Source organism: Lonchura striata, chromosome 26 (assembly GCF_050655825.1).
Source record: "Lonchura striata isolate lonStrDom1 chromosome 26, ASM5065582v1, whole genome shotgun sequence".
Taxonomy (NCBI): Eukaryota; Metazoa; Chordata; class Aves; order Passeriformes; family Estrildidae; genus Lonchura; species Lonchura striata.
In genome coordinates, this window is record NC_140728.1 from 9,198,838 (window position 1) to 9,222,512 (window position 23,675).

General features: G+C 44.7%; 1 protein-coding gene across 10 annotated transcripts in view; it reads right to left on the bottom strand.

Annotated features, from left to right (window-relative positions):
• The window catches only part of PPP1R12B (protein phosphatase 1 regulatory subunit 12B), a 133,077-nt gene that overhangs the window by 68,139 nt on the left and 41,263 nt on the right, over positions 1–23,675 (bottom strand). For all 10 annotated transcript variants that reach the window (XM_085561521.1, XM_085561520.1, XM_085561527.1 and 7 more), the window contains 8 exons: positions 21,728–21,872; positions 19,345–19,419; positions 16,552–16,631; positions 15,847–15,986; positions 10,716–10,825; positions 7,485–7,682; positions 6,631–6,713; positions 4,411–4,536 (listed from right to left, as the gene is read on the bottom strand). In XM_085561521.1, the coding sequence (XP_085417647.1) occupies positions 4,411–4,536; positions 6,631–6,713; positions 7,485–7,682; positions 10,716–10,825; positions 15,847–15,986; positions 16,552–16,631; positions 19,345–19,419; positions 21,728–21,872 (957 nt within the window). The remainder of the gene's footprint in view (positions 1–4,410; positions 4,537–6,630; positions 6,714–7,484; positions 7,683–10,715; positions 10,826–15,846; positions 15,987–16,551; positions 16,632–19,344; positions 19,420–21,727; positions 21,873–23,675) is intronic.

A 23,675-nucleotide genomic window follows, 5' to 3' on the forward strand; every position in this document is an offset into this window, starting at 1 on the left:
TCCTGCATCTTAATGGTTCCCATGGCAGGGCACAAGGACCAAAGTGGTTGCACAGGAATAAAAGCTGACCTAGAGGAAAGAAGCAGGGCAGGACAGAGCTGCAGGTTTTAGGGAAAGCCAGGGACAACAGAATGAAACTGGAAGTCAACTCTAGAGTAAAAATCCAGAGAGCAGCCTGAGGCTGAAATAGCACTGGGAAGGGGCAGGACCACATCCAAGGACAGGATCTAGTCCTGTTCATCCAGGCACCCAATTTACAAGCCAGTTTTACATGCCAAGGCCCCCAGCAAGCCCAGCATAAGCAGCTGGTCCCTGGGGAGCCAAAGGGGACAACAGAGCATCCTGGAAGGCCTCCACAGGGAGGAACCTCCCATTTGGGCTCCTCAGTTGATGGCTGCCGGCCATATCCAGGTCACACAGGAACAAGCAAGTCATTGTCACCAGGTAGCAACCTCTGCCAGACCCTAAACAGAGCTTTCTCTGGAATGCTAGCTCTGCCTGGAGCATGCAGGAGCAGGAAGCCCTGCTGGAAGCAAGCCCCTCCCTTCTTGGCTCTCTGCTCCAGAGGGAAAAGCCAAGCCCTGGTGATGGGCTGGGAGGAGGGTGGGAGTGGGAAGAGGAGCCTGGCTGGGGTGGGCAGGTGGAGCAAGCGGCCATGGAGTTGCATAAATGAGTGTTGTAAGGAGAGGAGGCAGGAGAGCCTGTGTCTGGGGAAGGAAGGAGAGGATCAGCAGGGGAAAAGGTGATGGCAGCCCTAGGGGACACAGAGCTGATGTGGCACCATCCTAGCACAGCCAAAGGCAGAGAGGCTGGGGCACAAGGGTGGCTGCAAGAGAGAGAAGGAACTCGGCCAGGAAAGGAGGATGCAGGACTGGTATCAGAAAGCCCTGACAAGGATCATTTTTCAGAAAGGGAAAGGCAATGGGTGAGGATGGAAGCAGCACCAGGTGCCTGGGACAGCAGTGACATGGGGGATAAGAGGAAAGGAGGAGGAGGAGAGGGAGGCCACAGGGATGGCATTGTGCCAGCTCCAACACACATGGGCAGAGAATGTGATGCTGGGCACCAGGAACACACTCCTGCTCCAAAGGGAGCCGAGGCACTGCCACCTCTGCGGGAATCCACCTCCCAGCCTGTACCTCTGCATGGGTGCCACTGCACAGTGTCAGCAGCACTCCAAGGCATTTAGTCCATTGTTCACATTTGATCTGAACTGGACCAGAAAATTGCAATATAAAAGTTAGTCAGGGAATCCTGTTAATTAACAGCTGTGTCCATAGGAGTCTGTGCAAGGGAGGAGTATGAAATTATGCTGAATAATTCAACATCAGAAATAAAAAAAGGCATTGACACACTGCTCTTCATTCTCTAACATTATCACTACAACAGAACCATGAGGGAATGGGCAATGAAATGTAAAGCAACATTTCAAACCAATAAAAAAAAAAACAAACTTCTGACTAAGAAATATTTTAAAAGCATTAAAAACTTTTACTTAAGAACCTTAACACTCCTAAAAAGCTTCCACATGTGGTAATAAAAAAGTTTTGCACAAAGCACACAACTATTTTTTTAAACACACTGCCAGGGGGTATTGCAGAGATCAAACTAGGATGTGGGTATGGAAGTTGGCTGCAGTGGTGGCTATTAAGAACAATGGTTAAATATAACCCCTGGCTCCTAAATTCCTGAGAGGTAGCAAACTGCTCTGAAGTTATCCTGGCTTTTACAACTTCTCTTTCAAAAGCAGCTGCTGTCAGAAACAGAGTCTGCGCTGCAGGGACTGTTGTCCTGGCTCACTGCAATAACTTTTATGTGACCAGAACCAGCAAGGAGTATTTGCATAAATGTGAAATGATGGAGAAGCTGTGTGGCTGAAGGATTTCATTCCAGTGTGAGCCCTTCCTGGGGAGGCATCACTTCTGGCTGATGTTTAAGGCAGGATGCTGAACTAATCCAACTTGCTATGCCAGTTTTTCTCCACATCCTTTCATTTACAGTCAAAGCGACCTGGATTTTTGAAGGCCAGTATGCACTAAAATGGACACGAGGATATTAGAACAAGGTTCTGTAGATTTCTGGGCCAGTGGCACACACAGAGAAAGCACAACAACTGCCAGTACCATGAGAGAGAGAGAGCATCAATATATGCTTCAATGAAAGATGAAGAATATTTGTAACATTGCTGCAAGTTATTTTGTTCCCATTTATTAAAAAAAAAGAAAAAAAAACCCCAGCTTTTCCCCCATCTTAAGATGATCTGCTGCTGTTGTTCAGTCTATGTTTGGGGCGTCATATAAAGCACTTAAAGAACATAACTAGGGGTTAGAAGGGATATTGGGAAGGAATTGTTTCCTGTGAGGGTGGTGAGGCCCTGGCACAGGGTGCCCAGAGAAGCTGTGGCTGCCTCATCCCTGGGAGTGGCCAAGGCCAGGTTTGTGGAAGGTGTCCCTGCCCATAGCAGGGGTTGGAAGGAGATGGGATTTATGGTCCCTTCCAAACCCAAACCAGACTGTGATTTTTATGGAGATTAGTCAAATGCTGAGGCAAAGGGGAGCTGCAGATATATACAGTCATCCCCTCAGTGACATGCAAGAATGGCATATTCCCTTGAATTCTTCCTCTCCAAGAAGAAGCTTTGACCTTTTGGAGTTGGGTTTGGAGTTTTGCTAATACTTGGAAATCACAAAATGCTTATGTCTAACCAGGTTCCTTTCTCATCTTAGGAGTGGATGCACAAGGCTGGAGAAATCAAAAGTTCAATACAATTGTATTCAATTTCTCTGTGCTCTCCTACAGAAAACTATATGGGACAAAGGTCTAATTGATCATGGTTTTACCATTTGTATATGAAATGCAAACCCATTGATGTCTCCTTTAAAAGCACATATATTCCTTCCTGACAAAGGTATTCTCTGTACCTTCCAGTGAACCAGTCACTCTCCTATGAAAGGCCAGAATTCAGCCTTTGTGACAAGAACTCAGTATTTGTGACATCCCAATGCAGCCTAAACCTTCCCCACTCTGTACGGTTTAACCAAGGAAATACAGTATAACTGTGTGAGTGCAACACTAAATCTGGTGCAGGATTAGCTGGGATAAACTAGCAATGTTTGTAAGATTGTCTGGGGGTGACTGGGCTGTCCCTCAGCTCAGGGAGCAGCACAGGTGTGCCAGCTGCAAGAGGCAAAAGTTTTCCAATGTAATCAGCTGCAGCTTGTCAGACCAGCTTCAGAGAGAGACAAGCCATGGAGGCTGGGCTGTCATCACGTCCCAGGATAGCTGTGAAGCCACCGGAACAGAGCAGCAGAGCAGAAGCTTCTGCTTGAAGGGGCTGCTTCACCTTTTGTGGCAATGGATCTGTACATGCTCAGCAACTGGCCACACACATCCTTGAGCACCACTTACCTCTACATTATCAGAGAATAAACACTGGAACAAATTGCCTCCTTCCAAGCATCTCAAGCAATTGTTCCATCTTCAGGACAGTTATTTAGTTCAGGGTCTAGAATCTTGTGAAACTCAATCTAAAACTTCAAGCTATTGCCGCTGTTTTCCTTAAGCAGAAACACAATGGCTTTGCAGTGTGACATCTTTATTACAGGCTGTTTTGATGGTCTATAGTATCAGCTGAAATAAAGGTGAGGTGCTGGCACTGCTGATCCTCCTGCTCACATGAAAACCCAGCAATGTACTATTTGCCTCACCAGAGTAGGGCATTGCTTCAGCTCAGAGAGAGCTGTTAGGTGGCACCTCAAGGACACCGAGGCTCAGCCTCCCAGGGGGTCTAGGACACTGCAGTTACAGGAGCTCTGCCTGGAATTGCCTTCCTGCTTCTTCCTGGCTCCTTCACCAATAATCAGCCTCTACAACTTCACACACACTGTGAAGAAACTGCTTCCTTACTGCCTTATGAAACAACAGTGGAAGCATCAGTTTTACTGCTTAGCAAGTGCTGTACATCATGCACAAGATCACTGCCACTTTCTGGCAATACTATAAACATGGACTAATACAAACCAAAATTAGAGATAAACTATAACTTACTCACCAAGAGCTATCAGAATAATTATTTTGGACTCTTATTAATCTGTTTTTATGACCAATTTCACTTTTATTCTCTAACCGTAACACTAGCATTAAGCAGAGAGAACTTTGCTATTGAATTATGGGAAGAAGAGTATTTAAATTCAGTCCAGAAATTTGCAAATTAATAAAAATTATAGCCTTTAAAAACACTATTTAGCATGACAAATATAAAAAATCTATTCTTTCCTGCTCTCAGCAGAAGAGGGTCCCAAGGCCAGTTACAAGATGCAGGAGGTAACAAGCAGGAGGCTGAGCTCTGGGAGACATATTAGGAGTGGTTCTGCCTGCCTGAGAACACACAGAAGACAGGCCTGAACATACCTTTTCAAGTAGGTGGATACATAGGTAGTGGGTGCACCAGAGTGGGGAGCTTCGTTTCCCTTTGGCTCGTCCCTCCAGGGCTGCCGGGTGTAGGAGCCGCTCCGCACCAGGTTCACAGCAGATTCCCTACAGCAGGACAGAGCACAGGCTTTGCTTAGAGAAACCTCTGCAGTCTGCCTTTGGTTCCTTCACAGTTTCACAACACAGATCCTTTCCTTACACCTACATGCTTCATTGTTCAGGTGACACAGCTCAGAGAAACACCTGCTTTGGTCTTAACATCAGCTCCTGCTCTTGCCAGCTCACTTAAGAACCATAGATGATGTAATATTTTGCATAAAGAGGAACAAAATCCTTTTTAGTCAGAAAACTTGCAAATGAAACTCAGATTGTCCATAAAAGTAATTTAACATATTAAATAGTGTAATTTAATATTCTCACTGCTGTCTGTATCAAAAAACAAGGTATAAATAAATGGGCAGATATTGGAACTCCAAGGAAGCTTTTATTCTTCAAGATATATAGGCAAAGACAAAAGCAATTCAGCACAGCAAAGCCCTTCACAAAATCATTAGGCTTGGAAAAGTCCTCTAAGATCATTAACAACAATTAACCCAGCACCACCAGGTCAAAATCATGAAGCATAAAACAACAAACAAAATATTTACAGTATCTAAAGCTACTTGACAAGTTATCAAGAAATTCCCAGTAGTCCTGTTTACCCTGGTTATCTGAAAACAGGGCTCTTTCCCTAATGCTAATGCACACTTTGACAGTGTATCCTGCTCTCTACTGGTGCTGGACAGGACCTGGAGCTTGCAATGCAGCACTAATTCCATTCCCCTATCAGCATGCAATTATTTCTCATTTCCAGTTGTCATGCCTAGACCAATGCTCTCTCAAGACACCTGTGGGTTCCAGAAAGAAAGACCAAAATGTTTTGAAAGGAAAGAATATTGGGAAAAAAACTGTACTACACAGCATGCCTGGGCACATCTGTTCCTGAAGGCCAGTACTCCTCAGCCAGTCCCAGCTCCACCCAGAAAAGGACAGTTATCAGCTCCTACAGCAGGATGTGCCACTCGAAAGCAACCTCTGCCAAACCTTCTTGAGCTGATCAACAGACACAAATTGTCTGCAAAACTCTGGATCTCAGAGACTGCCTGAGAGTGAACAAGAACACAGCAGGGAGGTTCCAGCCAAAGATCAGCAAAGATTCTCAAGCTGTGCTGAAATTCTCTCAGGGTGTCATCTGCCACAACTCCTGCCCAGCAATTACAGTTCTGCAAGTGCCTTTCCTCCTTTCTTGGGAAGTAGCTGGAATTGCAGCCAAGGTCAAATTTTACTCCTTCTAGTACAAACTGAATCATAGAATGGCCAGGATTGGAAGAGACTTTAAAGCTCATCCTGTCCTAATACCTGCCCAGGCAGGGACACCTTCCACTTGCCCAGGTTGTTCCAAGCCCCATCCAACCTGGTCTTGGACACTTACAGGCTTGGGGCAGCCACAGCTGCTCTGGTCACCTCCCCACCCTCACAGTCAAGAATTCCTTCCCATTACCCCATCTAACCCTGCCCTCTGGCAGTGGGAAGCCATTCCCCTGTGTTCTGTTACTCCATGACCTTGTCCAAAGTACCTCTCCAGCTCTCTGGGAGCGCTTTAGGCACTGGAAGGCCCCTGAAGAAGCTGCTAGTAGAGACCAGCTCCTCAAATACATCTGGAATTCCTGGACATACACACACCATTAACACCATAGTTAGGACCACGATCATTTACACACACCGACTGTAAAAACAGCCATGCAATAAAACAGTTCCTACATGGGAGAGTTCACAAGCTCAAGTGAATCTCAAGTGAGAGGTGTGAACAAAGGGATTGAAGGTGACTGCTGAGCAAGTGACAACTACAAGTGCAGGTGGCAGCTACAAAATGAGGCACTTGCATATTAAAAGGAAAAAAGGATCCATAAATCTGGTTGTCTGAATGGAGCCTGTGCCTGTGTGAGCACAGAGGTGGAGGAACCAGTCTGCTGATTCCTGCTCACCTAAATGAAAACCAACGTACCAGAACTTTTATAGACAGAGCTGGCTCTTGATGTTGTGAATTCCTGTGTACTTGAGACTGCTGAGAAAATATACAGAGCATGACTACAGAAAAATTATATTCCAGAAGTACTATTGACAGGATGGAAGCTGAGCATTAACTTCAGCCAGTCTCACCTGTTTTCTTTTTCTTCTGTATCACTCATACTGCTCAGTCTTCTGGGCACTATGGTGGCAAGATAACTCTTGTTGTCTCTATCCTGGTGAAGCAAAAGAGGAACTTCAGCTACACATCTTTCACCCTTCCACCACATTCAGTGGTAAATAAATTCATGTTCAAATTTCTTCAACTAAGAAAGCATTCTTCTATCAGCTGGTTTAAAGCCATTTCTTTTTTCTCTCATGTTGCTTAAACCAACATACCACATCATAGAAGTATCAGTTCTGACAGGGATTTCCTGATGACCATGGTAGTGAATAAAAGCATCTTCTAACTTATAGAATAACTTGGCAATCATAGAATCAGAGAATTGGTTTGGGTTGGAAGGGATCTTTAGTCCACTAGACCAGAGCTCCATCCAAGGTGGCCTTGAACACCTCCAGGGATGAGGCATCTACCCATGGGCAGAAAAGTTACAGTTACTGAATGCATGGGATGGGATTTACAAATGCAGCTGGTAGATAAGAGGAGGAATCCATATAAATGATGGAGAAGGAGAATCTCCACTGCAGGTATATGCTGTTGTCTTGATTGGACATTTTCTGGTAAAGAACAGGCTGTGACAGACTGGCAGTCCCTGTTCAGTGGCAGCCCGGTCCAAACTGAATAGGAATTAGGCCAAAGGGGCACCAAACTCCAGCTCTGGAGAAACAATTGACAGGAGGAAAGTATTTTTCAAAAGGAAAAAAAGGTAAGAATGAAAGAGACCCTCATTTGTTAGGATACAAACCCCAGCAATAACTCAAAGGGAAAGAATTTACACCTGTGGGGTAAAATGGATACACTGAAACATCCTTGCTGAAAGCCAAACCTTTTCCTTGTTGTCCAACAGTGCAGATATCCGAGGGCTGGACGAGGAGCGATAGATAGAAGACGTTTTATCCCTCTGTCCCTCACGAGTGGCAGCAACTTCACTCAACATGTTGTGGCTGCCAGTCTTCCTCAGGCCCAGCCGCCACGACGAAGGTGACTCATCCTTCTGCTCGTCTGACTTGCTGAGCCAACTGAACTGTGGAGAAGAAAATAAACATTCAGGAAAAGGAAGAGTACTGCAAGGCACACTCTAAGCTCAGAAAGTGCTTTTAAAAGCCCCAGTTTTTGCTGGGCTAGACTTGTAAGATAGAATGACTTATTTCCTGTTTCACTTTAATTACAGGACAGAGCTCAAGGTGAACTCACAGGGACGCAAACTGCTGTAGTGCCTCATCCCCAAGGACAGAGGATGAAAGGAATCTTCTGTCACTGTGCAGGTCTTTGCCTACACCATGCTCTCCTCCAGCTTTGAGGAAAGAACATAAGGAACAATGAAGCTTTTATTATCACCCATTTAGGAAGGGAAATTATTCAGTGAATGCAGAATACCAAAAACAAATACTCAGGTCTTATGGAACTAGCTGCAAATAAACCCCTCAAACCTGTGGAGTCCAGAAGAAGCCATTGAGATCACCAGGGAGTTGTAGCCAACAACACTGTAAAGGAAGAAACTGAGGAAACCTGGATTGTTCAGCATGGAAAAGAGAAGGCAAAAACAGGATTTAGCTGCTCTGCTACTTGGGGGTGGGTTTACAGAGGACATGGAACCAGACTTCTCTACAGTCTACAGTGAAAGGAGAACAGACAAGTTTCTACTTGGGAAATACCAGCTGATACGGAGACGTAACTCCTGGCAGGATCAAAGCTGCACTGGGACAGAGAGCAAGGGAGTAGAGCATCTCCATCCTCAGAGACCTTTTAATACTCAGCTGAGCTCAGGTAGCACAAAGCAACATGACATGAGCTTAATCCTGCTTTGAGCAGGATGCTGGACTTCAGCCTCGCAAAGGCCCCTTCCATGGGCAGGTAACTGTGCACACCATAGAATGGGCCTTTGTGCTTTTTGTTACATGAGGCACTTCTGACCTGCATATGTTAGTCCTTAAATACACAACTGCTTAAATGTACAACTGCTTAAATTTATGACTTTAGCTACAGTTATTAAGTCTTTCAAAAGGCTGCACACTGCCATTCAAGAATGGAGCCTGAGCATCACAAGAGATACTTGTACAGGGCTAAGCACCAAGTTATACAGGAAATAAAGCAAACAAATTATTAGGAATTATTGGAAAAGTACAGAATACAAAACACACAACCACTGTGGCTTTGTGTTACCACACACAGCTCAGGTCCAGGGCTCAGCAGCAGTTGACAAGAAGGGAAGAGTTCAGGGAAAAGCAGAAAGAAGTAGAGCAAGAGAGGTTTTGCATGAGGAGATATTCAGTGTATTAGTAGTCTCCAGGCTGAGATATGACCAAGGTATACGAAACCCTCAGTGGCACACAGAAGTGTGAGTAAGGAACAATTATTCCTTGATCCTTCCCAAAAAGGAATGAGGGACAGCAAATAAACCCAGCATGTGGTTGGTTAATGGGACAGGGAGCTTTGTAGAGTTTTTAAATAAGCTGAAGGACTCTTTTTACCACTGGACATTAGAGGATCCCAGCCAAAAAGAGACTGCATAAAGGAAAAGTCCAACAGGGGCTACTGAAGACAAAAAATACACTAGGTTCATCGAGTCCTTGAAATGCCAATAGCTGGACTGTGGGAGGGAATTCCTGCAAGATTGTGTTCTCTAGTAGTTTCTGATGGTCACTGTTGGGCAGGACACTGGGCAGACAAGGCTTTTGATCAAAGCTGATCTAAGCATTATTTGACAGAAACCATCTGACACTATTCAGAATAAATGGAGCTACTGGAGAGCTCCGCCCTCAGACTCACTGTCTGAAGATTGCCAAGAACTGAAAGTATCCCTGCAGTATTTGAGCAATGTTTTCAGCTCATGTAATTTCAATGCAGATGCAAAGAGTTAATCTGCACTCCACCATTTCCAGGACTGCCAGTCTACTGAGCTACACAGCTCTAACATTTTCATGTAGTTTTGATGCTTTCCTCAGAGAATGCTCAAAACCACTGCAAAAGCTGCCATCTGTAAATTCTGAACAACACAGGAACAGCACATACTAATAACCCTCCTAATAGAGGGCAACACAATCTAAAGCCCAGTCTGTCAAAGAGAATTACATAAAAATCAAACAGATGAGAGAAGGTAAAGACAGTGATCTTAAGTGACTGAGGTAAAATCAGTAATTTCTCTGCTCACAGGCCAGCTTCTACACCCTAACACCCTTATTCTGTGTTAAACAGCTCAAGGGAGTGAGAGACCAAATCTCTGCAGCTGGGAAAAGGTTAAGTTAACTGAAGTACTCACACTTCCCAGCATCCTTCTAGCTCTAACAGTCCCCCTGCTAAGCCAGCATGAGCTGAACAATGCCCAGAGGAGCTCTGTTTCATTTGATCTTGGTTATGCTCTGTTACATGTAAAAAATAAATAATTGTGACTAAGCAAGAAACACTTCCCCCTGACAAGCACCGAGTGCTTCAGGCCTGGGCCAGGGGTCTGTGTTGTTTTCTCCACAGTCTGGTGCAAAAAGAAAGCAGCAGCACACAACAGGAGTCCTGTGCAGAGCAGAGTCTCCTGGTGCCATCTAGCTGAGTGATCTGAGAGCTGGAGGATTCACGTAAGATTTCAGTGACCACTTCACCTTTCAAAGCTTTTATAGCCCAGCTGGCCAGCCACATGCAAACTATGGTCTGTTTGCTGGGCAATAACATCACACCACTGACTCAACTGGCTTTGGCAAGTCAGAGGCACTTTGGAAGATGGTGCCGAACTCACCACTGGCACATAGGCAGAAATCAGCTCTGGTCACAGACCTTCTGAGAAGACATTGGCACCAGCCTCCTCAGAACTGACAGCACACAGAGCATGCGCTGTAGGCTGGCTTTCTTCACTACAATCGGCCCTGGAGGGTCAGAAATTCAAGAGGAACTGTATTCTCCCTACACTGCTGTTAACACATATCTTTATCAGAATTTCATGCCACCAGGCTTTTCTAAATTCAAGCCTCAAAGTCCTCTGAAGACTGGTCTCAGAGCATCCATCTCCCAGTAACACCTTCTGCTTCTGAGCACTACTGGAGTCCCCATTGATTCCAAATTCACTTACTCTTCTGGCAGATGCAGTGAAGGAGTTGGGCTCGGGTGGTGGCATCTGCTCAGTGATGCTGGGCCTGGATTCACGGCTGGAGTGGTTGGCAAAGGGCTCTTCCTTTCTCTCTACAATTTTAAACAAGAAGAGAAACCAAATGTTTCAGTATTGCACTTCTGAGGCCCTTCTTTACACAGAGTGTGGTCTGCACTCCAGTTCAGTGCTGTGTGACCTCCTTGGATCACAGAGACGTCAATGCCTTCTGCACTGTCAGATGTCAGGGCTTTCTGCAAAGAGCTTCCCACTTCCTCAAAAATAGGACGGATACATTTGCCAGGCAAAGCTTTTGTACTTTATCCTCAGAGACAAGCAAAATCTTTGCAGAAAGCACCACAAAGAGGACACACAGGTTTTCTGTTTTTCACAACTTTGTTTCCTGTCTGGGAATTTCTTCCCTGGTAAATCTTGGGATGAAAAGGGGCACATGCTGTTCCTCCTTGCTGTATCATAGGTGTGGTACAGCCCACAGCCCTGTGTGCCCAGTGCTGGGTTTCACTGCACAGTTCTCTGCACTTGTTTGTGCTGCTGGACAGAATTTCTGGTCTTCTGCAGCAAAATCAATTTTTCTACAGGAAGCCAGGACTGCTGCCCAACAAAAACCCTTATTTGGGCTCCCAGCAAGCTAAGCAACCCTTGTCCAAGCTCACAGCTGGCTCCCTGCTTGTTAGATAAGTGCAGCTGTCCAGTATCAATTTTCTGTATCTATGTACATGCTCGACAGAAGAACGTTCATCAGACATTACCAGGAGATTATGCAGAAAGTGTGACTCAGGCAGTAGGTTCACTTGACAGGAGAGCACAGGCTGGAGACAGACTATTCATCATAAGCCCAGGCACATGGAACCTGCCTGAGAAATTATTTACCTACCCACCAATCAAAGCTTTCCTTATAGCTATGAGTGTTCACACAGTCATGGCTTGGAAAAAATAATTTTAAGCATAAGCACCCAAACAGTCCTAGCAAATAACATGTTATGTTAACACACATGTTATGTTAATGTACGTGGAAGGAATAAAAATCTGCTGTTACACATTTAGAGTCATTTGGGATGGAGCATCTGAGAGGATGGCACCTTGGAGCATGAAGATCAATCTTTCTGTAACAAATATTCTCAGTACTAGAAAAATAAGGATTCAAAGGACACAAAAACCAGAGAAGAGCAACTCAAGAGAAACATTTTAAAATAAGAGGAAGTTATCAGGACTGACAGAGCCTGAACTAAAGAAACAAAGATAGAATCATAGAATCTCCTGAGTTGAAAGGGACACATGGGGATCATCCAGTCCAACCCCTGACCTGCACAGACACCCCAACAATCCCACCCTGGGCATCCCTGGCAGTGCTGTCCAAACACTCCTGGAGCTCTGGCAGCCTCGGGGCCGTGCCCATTCCCTGGGAAGCCTGGGCAGTGCCAGCACCCTCTGGGGAAGGACCATTCCATGATATCCAGCCTAAATCTCCCCTGACACAGCTCCAGCTGTTCCTTTGGGTCTGCATAAGAATGGATTCTCAGCCACTTTTCCCTCTCTGCAAAGCAGTAGATTTCAGTTCTGGAGCAGAGCTTTCACCCACCCCTGGGGAAAGGGCAATGGATCCCCCATTCCTCCTTGCAGGCCCAGCCTGCCACACTTGGCACCCAAGTCCATGGACATGCCCAGTTGCTGCCAGCTGCTCGTTGTTGTGACTGAGGCCTGTAAAACACAGGACACTGCAGGAGGGGAAGGTGGCAGCGGCTCTCCAGGCTGGGTTGGATGGGCACTGGGAGCCTGTTCTGCAAGTTTACAGCACACAGATCAGCTTTTAAGGTCAAGCCTAATTAGAAGGGCACAGGCTAAAGTGGTAATGACAGGTTGGGAAGGACTAACTGCAAGCAATGTGACTGGGACATTCTAGGACATCTTCTGTGACTGCAGAAGAGGAACAGACTCTGTGCTGGCAGGGCTGCCTTTGGGCAGGATCCCACATTTTATTCTACCAAAATTTCAGTAATACACATTATAAATTCCAGACAACAGAAACTGGAGAGGATTAGTTCAATCTCCTCAAAATAAATTTGGTAAGAGTAAAAGTTAGGTTTCTAATTCCTTTTCTGTAAGGGTTTTTGGATAAGGGTTTTTGTTTGGTTGGTTTCTAAACAAAAAACACTAAAAGCTTCCATGGCCTGCTTTAATTCCCAATAATTACATATTGTAATAGTTCCCAGCAAAGATAATCACCATAGAATTTTATAATGATCTTTCTCTTGTTTACAAGAGGTCAATGCCAAATAAATTGTCTTCAAAATGAATAAAGTGACATTAAGGCCCTTAGCTTCCTTTGTTTGAAGAGCAAAAATTTCTTACAGATTATAAGAAACATACTACTCTGAAGCCTTCCAACAATTTCATTGCTTCCCTCATCCAATTTCTTCCTCCCACAGTCTCTGCAAATTCAACAAATTAATCGCAACATGAGACTCTTCAAAACACACCTCAAAATAAACTTGTGTGTTTCACTGACAGCTTCTACATGTCCCGCTTTATGCTCAGCTACCAAAGGGGTTGGAATTTTTAGGTTTAAGAAGACCACTCCAAATTTTTTTTCATCTGGACTTAAGAACAACAGTCATAATCTATTTGCCCAGCACTGCTCAGAATAATAAAGGTATGGGAATTTTACAGAAAATTAAGAGGAATAAGGGAATAATATTCATGTTTTCATACCCTTGCCTCCTGTGCAATCCAAGCATGTAAAATGTTGACTAGATAAACAGAGAACCACAGAATCCCAGATTGATTTGAACTAAAAGGAGCCTTAAAGCTCATCTCATTCCACCCACTGTCATGGGCAGGGACACCTTCCACTATCCCAGGTTGCTCCAAGACCCATCCAATCTGTCTTTGGACACTTCCTGGGATGCAGGGGCAGCCACAGCTTCTCTGGGCACCCGGTGCCAGGGCCTCCTCACCCTCACAGGGAGGATTTTTTTCCTCATATCCTATCTAAACCTACTCTCTGTCAGTTAGAAGCCATTCCCCTTTGTCCTGTGACTCCAGACCCTCACAAACAGTCTCTCTTCATCTTCCTTGCAGTCTCCTTTCAGGTCCTGGGAGGTCACAATGACGTCACCCCAAAGCTTCTCTTCTCCAGGCTGAGCAATCCTAATTCTCCCAGCATTTCCTCCCAGCAGAGTTGCTCCATCCCTGCGACCATCCTGGTGCCTTCCTCTGGACTTGCTCCAGCTTCTTCCTGTGCTGGAACCAGCTCTGCAGGTGGGTCTCACCTGAGTGGGGCACAGGGGCAGAATCACCCCCAGCTCTGCTGCCCACGCTGGGGGATCAGCCCAGGAATACCACTGTCTGTCTTTGAAATCAGAAATACTGTGACATTTATTATTTTCATTATCAAAATAAAAAATTCTACTTCTCTTTGGAGGCCTCCTATAATGTGGGCTGATGCTGTTACCTTACAAAATCTTGCTTTAAAAAGAGTACCAAAGATGTGACCCTCCACTCACATATGTAGCAAGTGGTAGTTGTGTCTCCACACAGGTGGGCAAGTCCACACTCATTTTACCAGAGATTTCAGAAGTTTACAAGGTGGGATTTCAATTCTGATGGAAATTTCTCAAAGGACTCACAAATCTTTCCAGGAAAGGAGAGTACAGATAACAGAGCCTGAAGCTGAATCATTACCTGAATGCTTGTTGTCTCCCATTTCTATTAGCTTCAGTGGTTTGACATATACTCTTATAATGTGCTTTGCTCAGTGAACTAATGCAATAAAAAGACCTCTTCTGGCTTTGAACAAAATTTAATGCTGCGTGCTGTAGACCTTTCCTTGCTGAAGGATCTTCGGCTCTTCCTGACTCAGTTAAACCACACACAGTTGCAGGTCTTATAAGTGTGCAAACATTTGAATTGTTTTGGTCAAACTGCCACCACGTTTACAAGGATTACAAACATTGGCTCCCGGCTAGACAGGTATAATTTATATTTATATAAATATGTATATAATCAGGGTAAACCCCTGCTTTATGGAGAAAATAGATGTGATCTGTGCTGCATGTCTCTTTCTACCACTGACAAGTCCACTAGACTTGCTTGATTTAAAAGCCCCAAGATCATTTCCCTGTGTTACTGCCATGCCCACCCAGCTGGTGCAGCAGTAGCTCTGCAGAGCCCTACCAGGATTTCCCACACCTCTCACCCTGCCCCAACAGCATTAACTGATACAATCCTAACACAAGTGACAATTTCACTGGCACAGAAACACAACAGAACTTTAAATTACACTTCTCAGGACCTATTTTTTAGTATATTGGATATAGACCAAGTAAATTGATGTTAAAAGTAGTTTAACCATTAAACACATCATAGTACAAGATCCATCTGTGTTTGCAGAATATTAAGTACAAATAAGTCTTGGCTTACTGTAAAATTAATATCTGTATTTAAACTTTCTGTGCTGCACATATACACTTTTAAAACTAATTAAGGTAGCCACAGAAATTATGGAAAAGGAATGGGAGTAAGATGCCAGCAATATACTGTAATGTAAATGAATACTACTGTGACTCTGTGTACTTAATCCTTATATTCCACTATCTTTTACAATCATTATTCATCACAGCCTGGAAAACAGAAGTTCCTCATCTTTATAATCAGCCAGAAGAGCTTCAGCTCTTCATTTCAGACTTATCCAAACACAACAGGCTATTGCCTTCCTATACCTTCACCTCCTCCCCTACCATCCTGCAGTACCTGAAGGATTCTTCTTGGACTGGGCCAACAAGAAAAACACCCTCTTTGAGAACAAGCTATGGACAATGTGTTATTTTCAATACATGTGAGCTGGAAGGAGGAATTAAAATAGAATCTGAAGGATTATTTAAAAATAATTATGCTGACCTGCAAATCAGCATTTGAATCCGCCTGTAGCACAGTAGCTCCAGGTTTCTCCAAATTCTGTGCATATACACTGGAAGTAAAACTTTCAGCATGTCCTTAACAACTAATTATGTAATTAGTTAACAATAACAACAACAACAACATTAATAATGGTAACAGCTAGGGTAATTATGAAATCCAAGGCTGTATTAAGTCTTACCTGACTCCTTTTCAGCATCCGATTCTGAAACTTCATCTTCAGCTTCTTCCTCTTCAGAACTAGAACTGCTCGAGTCCTTGTTCTCTTCCTCAGTTTCCACGGACTTCAACGTGTCTTCCTCATAAAGAATCTTCTCTTTGCTGCAAAATAGGAAAGTTTTAGGTCTAGGCAAGCAAGTTATCTGAGCTGTACTTCTCAGGAAGACACAGACATGATTTATTACACACAGAACAAGCAAAGGATAAAATCCATCTACAGACTGAACACTCCAGCACTTCCATCATGGCCAGTTTGCCATGGATTCTACTGCCAGTCTCACATTTTCTGCAAGCATTTTTCTAGCCACGAAACTGTGATCTCCCCTTTTCTAGTGTCACACAATGCAGCAGTTGGGCTGTAGGGCTTTGTGCAACAAAACTGTGTAGTTCTCAGCCCAAAGATCTGATTGATCCTCAGCCAGAGCAGGAGCTGGAGAACCAAACACCAGCCCAAGCCCTTGTTCCACCACTCACTGGGTATGCTAAGACACAACACAAACTGTATTTGACACAACTAAAACTGCATTTGAGTGTTCGTATTTTTAAAAAGTGCAGAAATAAACAGCAGTGAATTGTTTTTGACCCAGCTGAGGCTGGCTGTGAGAGATGAAGCTGCTCTCCATTACTTTCTGGGCAGTTTCTTTTCAACTAAGAAGGAGAGACTTACTTGGTGAAGAGTCTGTTTTGAGGCTTCCCATTCATGTCAGCTTCAATCAGCTTATTCCTGGTCTCCTTCTCACTTCGCAGCTGTTAAAAAGTCCAGGAAGATGGGAGAGAGAGAATGAGGACAGACATTACCAGCCCTGTCAGCATAACCCAGTGAGCACCACAGCACAGGGACAGCCCAGCCTCATCAGACCAAACCACTGCAGGCTTGTGTAAGATGCCACTTGAACAGCAGCACATCTGCAATGGCACTGTGAGACTTGGACTGGAGCTCCACCAGGGCACAGCACCCACCATGTCCTGGGAATACAGCTGCCATTTAATTAAAGCTTCAAAGGCACCTGCAGATGCCCCTGCCAAGACCAGGGACAAACCTTGACTCCTGCCCAGAGGAGTTGTGGGTTCCCCCATCCCTGGAAGTGTCCAAAGCAGGTTGGATGGGGCTTGGAGCAACCTGGGATAGTGGTGGTGTCCCTGTCCATGGCAGAGGGTGGAATGGGATGAGCTTTAAGGTTCCTTTTAGTTCAAACCAATCTGGGATTCTGCTGGAGGTCTGTCCATGTGTGTGTGCCCATGAAATCAGGTTAGATTCAGCTAAAAATTTCCTGCCTTTGTGGCTATTATTTACTTGCTGTCAGAGGAAAGCATTCAAGTCTGCCCTGTACAGGCAACAAGGGAACTCCTGTGAGGATAGGTCACTTCCTACATCTCTCAAATGCACAAAGTCACTGCATGGGAATACCTGGGATCATATAGAAATTGAAAGATTTTGTCTAGAGAGCAGCAATATTAATTTTACCACATCAGTGGACAAAACAGTACCTAAAAATTGTTTTAGTACGATCCAGAAGCACAGAAACAGCTGAGGCAGAAGTAGGGATGGCAGTTAGGGGCTCAGTTTAAGGCTGACTCTGCTGTGTCATGGCTCACCAGGTTAATTCTTTTTCTTTCGACAGCAGTTGACACCAGACAAAGGAAGTAAAAGCACTGTAAATTCTGAATCATAGAATGCCAGAATTATTTGGGTTGGAAACGACCTAAAATCTCGTTCAGCCCTACCCTCTGCCATGGGCAGGAACACCTTCCACTACTCCAGTGGCTCCAAGGCCTGTCCAGCCTGGCCTTGGACACTTCCAGGTATGGGGCAGCCACAGCTGCTCTGGGCACCCTGTGAAGTGGGAAAAGCTGCATGGATTCCAGTGAAGAGCAAAAATCTGCAGCACAGCATCGTTAAACTGACCAAACTGCTGGAGCACAGCAAAGAGAAGTCCAGGAAACAGCCAGCTCCATTCACAGATAGTTCAGTAACTAGGAAAAAAAAAAATCCAAACCCAGACCAAATTGCTTCCAGTATACAAAAATCCCCCCTGCTTTCCAATAATGGCAGCAAATCTTTCAGCAAGGGTGGCACAAAGCTCTGCCTTAGACTGGAAAACATATCTGATTTGGAAGCCATTTTGGAAGAGAAATAACATCATGGAACTGCCTGTTTTATCCTTAACACATATAAGTTTTCTGGTTTTAAGTGATAAAAATGACACATGATAAACACATGACAAATTGGTTTTTCCACTAAAAAATCATATCCACTAAAAAAAAGTGTAATAAAATCCAGATTTTTCTGCCAAGTTCTACACTGACTGAATAAATGGAGAAGGCCTTTATATAGTGCTTCTATATAGAGAACAGGAAGGCTGTAGCCCCTGCAAAGCTGCCCTAAAAATGGGTGAGCAGTCACCCAAAAAATTCTTTTTCTTTTTTTTTTTTTCTTTTCTTTTAAGAAATGCAGTTATCTGCAAAATCTTGGGTAGTGAGGGAGAGGGGAATCCAAATACAACCCTGATAGTATTTATCAACACCTAATTTAGGGAGAAGCTTATTAATTTTAAAGAAATTCCTGTGAATACTAAGGCTGCTATTTGAGGATGGCAGCAGCTGTGTTGTGATCAGAGCTGGAGTTCTAACCACCCACACTGTCAGTTCCTGAAAATCCGTTCCTGGGCTTTATCAGCAGTGTTCCCATTCCGTCTGTTTCTGAACCCAGTATTTTAAGTGATACTTACAGATTTTTAATTCTTTTTGAAAGAAGGTTAGCTTGTGTTTTGGAAGCACCTAAATGAGATAATTGAGTAGACCAGATGCAATAGGAAAAAATTCAATCCAAACCCAACTTTCTGGCTTGACAACTGCCCTTACTTTGAACAAGATATATTCTGCTTTCCTTTTTTTATGTCAACTTCCAGGTTATAATCCCTTCCAATCCCTTCCACTGCATTATGAAATGACAATTTAATATAATTTTGAAATTACCCATTTTTTCAGTCCAGAATTCCCTGAAGTTTATAATTTCTTCTTCCTCAATCCAAAGCCTCCCTATTTTAAGAAAGGCAGACATGGTAACAGATCTCTTTCTCAACACTGACTGCATTTCCCTGGATGCAAACACAAAGCTGACTTGGGTAATCACTCATTAGGAACAGAGCAGTTTGATGCTAGAGAGCCTGCCAGCCAAAAAAGGAACTGCAAGATAATAACAATTACAAAGATGAAATTCCTAGCCAGTTCCCATAATTCTGCATGCCATCACACTACTGACCTCCTTGCTGCTGTCATCCAGTTATCTAGATTTCTAGCTATTAAAAATATTGCTGTGATTAGAGATTGCTAATGAGTAACTAAAGAAAATCGCTGGGCCTGAGCTCCGTGCATCTGTTGGCACCGTGTGTCTTGGAGAACACCTGTGTGTGAAAAGGTAATTGGAGAGGTAATAGGAAAACAATTTCCAGAAACTCACCACAGTCTGCTTCTTCTGCAGCATTTCTAAATGCTCCACAAGTCCCTCATCAGCAACGTCAAAGGGCGTCTGGCCCTGGTGCAAAGAGAGAACACAAGAAGATATCTGAGATGGCACAGTGGTAATACTCCAAAAAGCCCTATTTACCAGTGCACATGCTCCACATCCAAATGGTGACACTCTGTTTCACTCCAGAGCAAGGAAACTCATGTGACAGTGATCATGGAATCACAGAATCATTTTGGCTGGAAAAGACCTCTAAGATCTTGTTTATGTTTAGTAAGCAGCTTTTGCCAGGGAAGTGCAGCTTCCTGGGGGCTGCTGCTCAAATCCAGCAGCCAGGACTATGCTTGAGTTTCCAGTTTCTATAAAGGACACTCTTGCACTGAGAGGGAATGTGATCAACCTCTCCTTATGTAGAAGATCAGGGAAAGGTCCTTCCCCCAGAGGTGCTGGCACTGCCCAGGCTCCCCAGGGAATGGGCACAGCCCCGAGGCTGCCAGAGCTGCAGGAGGGTTTGGACAGCACTGCCAGGGGTGCCCAGGGTGGGATTGTTGGGTGTCTGTGCAGGGCCAGGGGTCAGACTGGATGGTCCTTGTGGGTCCCTTCCAGCTCAGGAGATTCCTGATTCTGTGCTACTTTATCATCATGTATTTAAATGTTCTGAAAGGCTGCCAGCAAGCCAAAAATCTGGGATCCATTTCCACATCCATTGGCATTTATGAGCTAAAACAAACCAGCAAAAATACTCCAGTGCATAAACCAAGAAATTGGTTACATTTTCACCAAAGTAAAGCTCTAAATGCCATTTCATTAATAACCTGAAACCCGATGGCCGCAGGTCAAAAAATAAAAGTTAGTCTTGTCCATCTGACCCAACAACAAGACAATTCTGGACTAGAAGGAGCAGGTAACACAATAAATACAACTGTGACTGTTTCAAGTATGGCATGATACAAGACCCCATACACATCCTGAACACTTCGGAAAAGCACCTGATGGCATTCAAACAGAAAAGATTCCCTGTATTTTGGGTGCCAAACAGCTCACCAGGCTGAAAGGGCTCCTCATGGGGCATTTGAGTTCCAGCAGTTTCCAGCACAACTGGATGCATTTGAGCACACAGGGCTCTCTCTTATCACATCTTCCTGCCTCCTTCATCCCCTGGTGCTCCTCCAAGCACATTCAACCTTCCCTCCTCCCCAAAGGCAGCCACAGCACACCTGGTCCAGTGGGAAGCAGCTCACAGACCAGTGTGGACATCCCAGCAGGGATGGGAACACCAAGAGCAGCCCTGGACAAGCTCTTGAAAATCCAAGGGCTCTTCAAGGAAAAACCTGTAACTATTAGAAAGGAAATGTTTTTGCTCCTTTTCTTCCATCCTATTTTTCTTTGCTCATGTGTCACAAATCTTCAATTTCATTTTTTATTACCAATACATAGAAGAGGGAGGATTTAAAACTGCCAGTTTCTCATGGGCTCACTTGTTTTCAGTGCCTTATACTTCAATATTAGTATATAATTTTGCACTCCAAGACTGTTTCTTTGCTGCATTTGATTTCTCAGGGTTACACTAACACAGGATGGCACAGATCAGCTGTTATCCCTTCTTACAAGCTCAGTGTTAAAAGTTTAATCAGGTCACATTTCCCATAATATCTGAAATCTTTTCTGTCTTCTGCCAGTCAAGATTCTTCATTTACTGATGTATTTAAATTATCCAGTGCACAGGCAAGGAGGACTACTATGACTTTGTCATGTAGATGGATGATGATGTTGGATCTCTTATGAGACCCCACCTGGATCTCTGTGTCCAGCTCTGGAGTTCCCATCTCAGGACAGACATGGATCTCCTGGAAAGAATTGAGAGAGGGCCACTAAATTGACCACAGGGCTGGAGCCCCTCTGCTCAGGTGCCAGGCTGGGAGAGCTGGGGGTTCACCTAGAGAAAAGAAGGCTCTGGGGAGACCTTAGAGCCCCTTCCAGTATCTAAAGGGGCTTCAAGAGAGCTGGAGAGGGGCTTTGGACAAGGGCCTGGAGGGACAGGACAAGGGAGAATGGCTTATCACTGGCAGAGGGCAGGGTTAGATGGGCTATTGGGAAGGAAATTTTGGCTGTGAGGGTGCTGAGGCCCTGGCATAGGGTGTCCACAGAAGCTGCAGCTGCTCAATCCCTGCAGGTGTCCAAGGCCAGGCTGTACAGGACTTGGAGCAACCTGGGCTAGTGGAAGGTGTCCCTGTCCATGGCAGGGGGTGGGATGAGGTTAACTTTAAGGTTCCTCCAAATACAAACCAGTCTGGGGTTCTATGATTCCATGATCATGCAGAAGCCAATAATCAATATTATCTCACTATAGAATACCCTGCATTAGTTGTGTACTGACCAGCTTGTTCCTGATGTCCATATCACACAGAGCCTCAGCCAGGATGGAACACGCTTCCTTCACTCCCCAGTGAGCAGCAGCGTGGAGTGGAGTCCAGCCATCATTGTCCTGGACGTTCAAATTAAACCCAGCCTGGATCAGGAGCCTGAGGAAAGCAGCAGGATTGATCTCTGCCCATCAGAAATGACTTCCTGACAGAGCAGTTTCCCCTGTTAGGCACCAAGTGGGCAGCCTGGCTCCCAAACAGCCAGGAGCTTCTGGACTTGTTCATTAACCAAAGCAACATCCCACTTGATGTGCTTGAAACTGTAATGGAAAGGGCAATGAACGAAAAGTGACTTTGATGTAAAACCTGTTGGAACATGTCAAACTGATAAGGTTCCCTTTCAGCATGTCCTGAACTGGGAGAACACCTTGACTTCTCATCTGGCATTGGTGACCCAGTCTGAACCCCTGTTCAGAGGAGAGAGTCTGGACTGGCTCAGTTGCATCCCTGCAACTGCCATCCCTGTGCAGGCTGCCAAGCACAGCACCTGCCAGGAGAGGGACATTTGGGAACTGGAGCTCGAGCTTGGTTCTCCAAGAGCACAAGACCACAGTGTGGGGTGGCCCTCAAGGAGACCAACAGGACTGCCAGGGAAGCACCAGTAACAGAGGTAAAATCTGTATGCTAAACAACCCTCACTTGGATTAAACAACCCCAAATGCATTTTTTCAGAGTAGCCCTTGGACAGTTCAAGCAAATCTTCCACAAGTAAATTTACCTGGGATCTCCTTTCCTTACCCTCACTGCTGTGCCCCTTCCACCCTCCCTTCTCCATCAGAGGAGAACACTGGTGTTTCACAGCACCTTGAGCTTGAATATTTAACATCAAAACAAACACAAAAGATTTGGGGTAGTCTGGAGCTCCAGAGCCATGTGCACACAGGTGCGGCAGTAATCAGACAAGAGCACTGAGCAGCTCCTGTATGAAAACTATTATCCAAATTGCTTAAATAGTGAATAACATCCCAGGGGAATTCTGCAAATCTGGTAAAAATGCTCCTGAAAATTTCCATTGTGGGAAATTCCCCCATGCAGAGCATGTACAGCAGGAGGGAAATCCAGCATGACCCCAACATGGCACCAATAGCTTGAAAACTCTTGCAGCTTTACACCAATGTGCTACTGTGCTAAAAAAATCACAGTCACAGCAGAGCAGCTGTGGGCTTCTCTGTGAAAGAAACTGTAAATTAGGCACTGAGTTTCTGTTGATTTTCCAGCTGGCAGAAGGGAGAAACAGAGCTGCTAAAAGACTCAAGGTCACAGACAAATTCTATGTCTCATTTAGAGTTAGTTGACTCCTGGCTGTCAGCCTCTTTGGTTTAAGTCACTAAAGCTCTGGATTTGAACTTCAGCACAGCCATCACATACACAAGAGGGAAACAATGTTAGCTTGCTGTGAGATGTGTTTATCATTACCATAATTAATGCCAAGGAGAGGCTGTCCAGAACTAAATCATCCTGCACACACTGAATTTCATCAAGGAGCACTGGATTCACAACCCTCCCCTGACAGGTGACGGGACCAACCTCAGTATCTCAGATTCAGAGATACTACATTTCTATTCACATGTGCTGTGTTAGATTCCTGTTCTTGGGCATGGTACAGGCACAGACAGCTCATCACTCAATTATAAGTTCTAATGACTGAATACAAATCAGAAACATGAAGTACAATAAAATGCTTGAGCTTGATATGAAACAGCTCTTTGACATCAAGTCATGTCACTTAAAATTATGAAACTTGGGATCAAGATAGATGAACACTTCCACAATGGATTCTAACACAGGCAATAGAGTAAGCTTGTGTGTTGGTTACACACAGCCTGGCTTTTGGTAGCAGGCAGGCCACAGAGGTGGCTTCTGTGAGAAGCTGCTGGAAGCTTCTACCATGTCTGGCAGAGC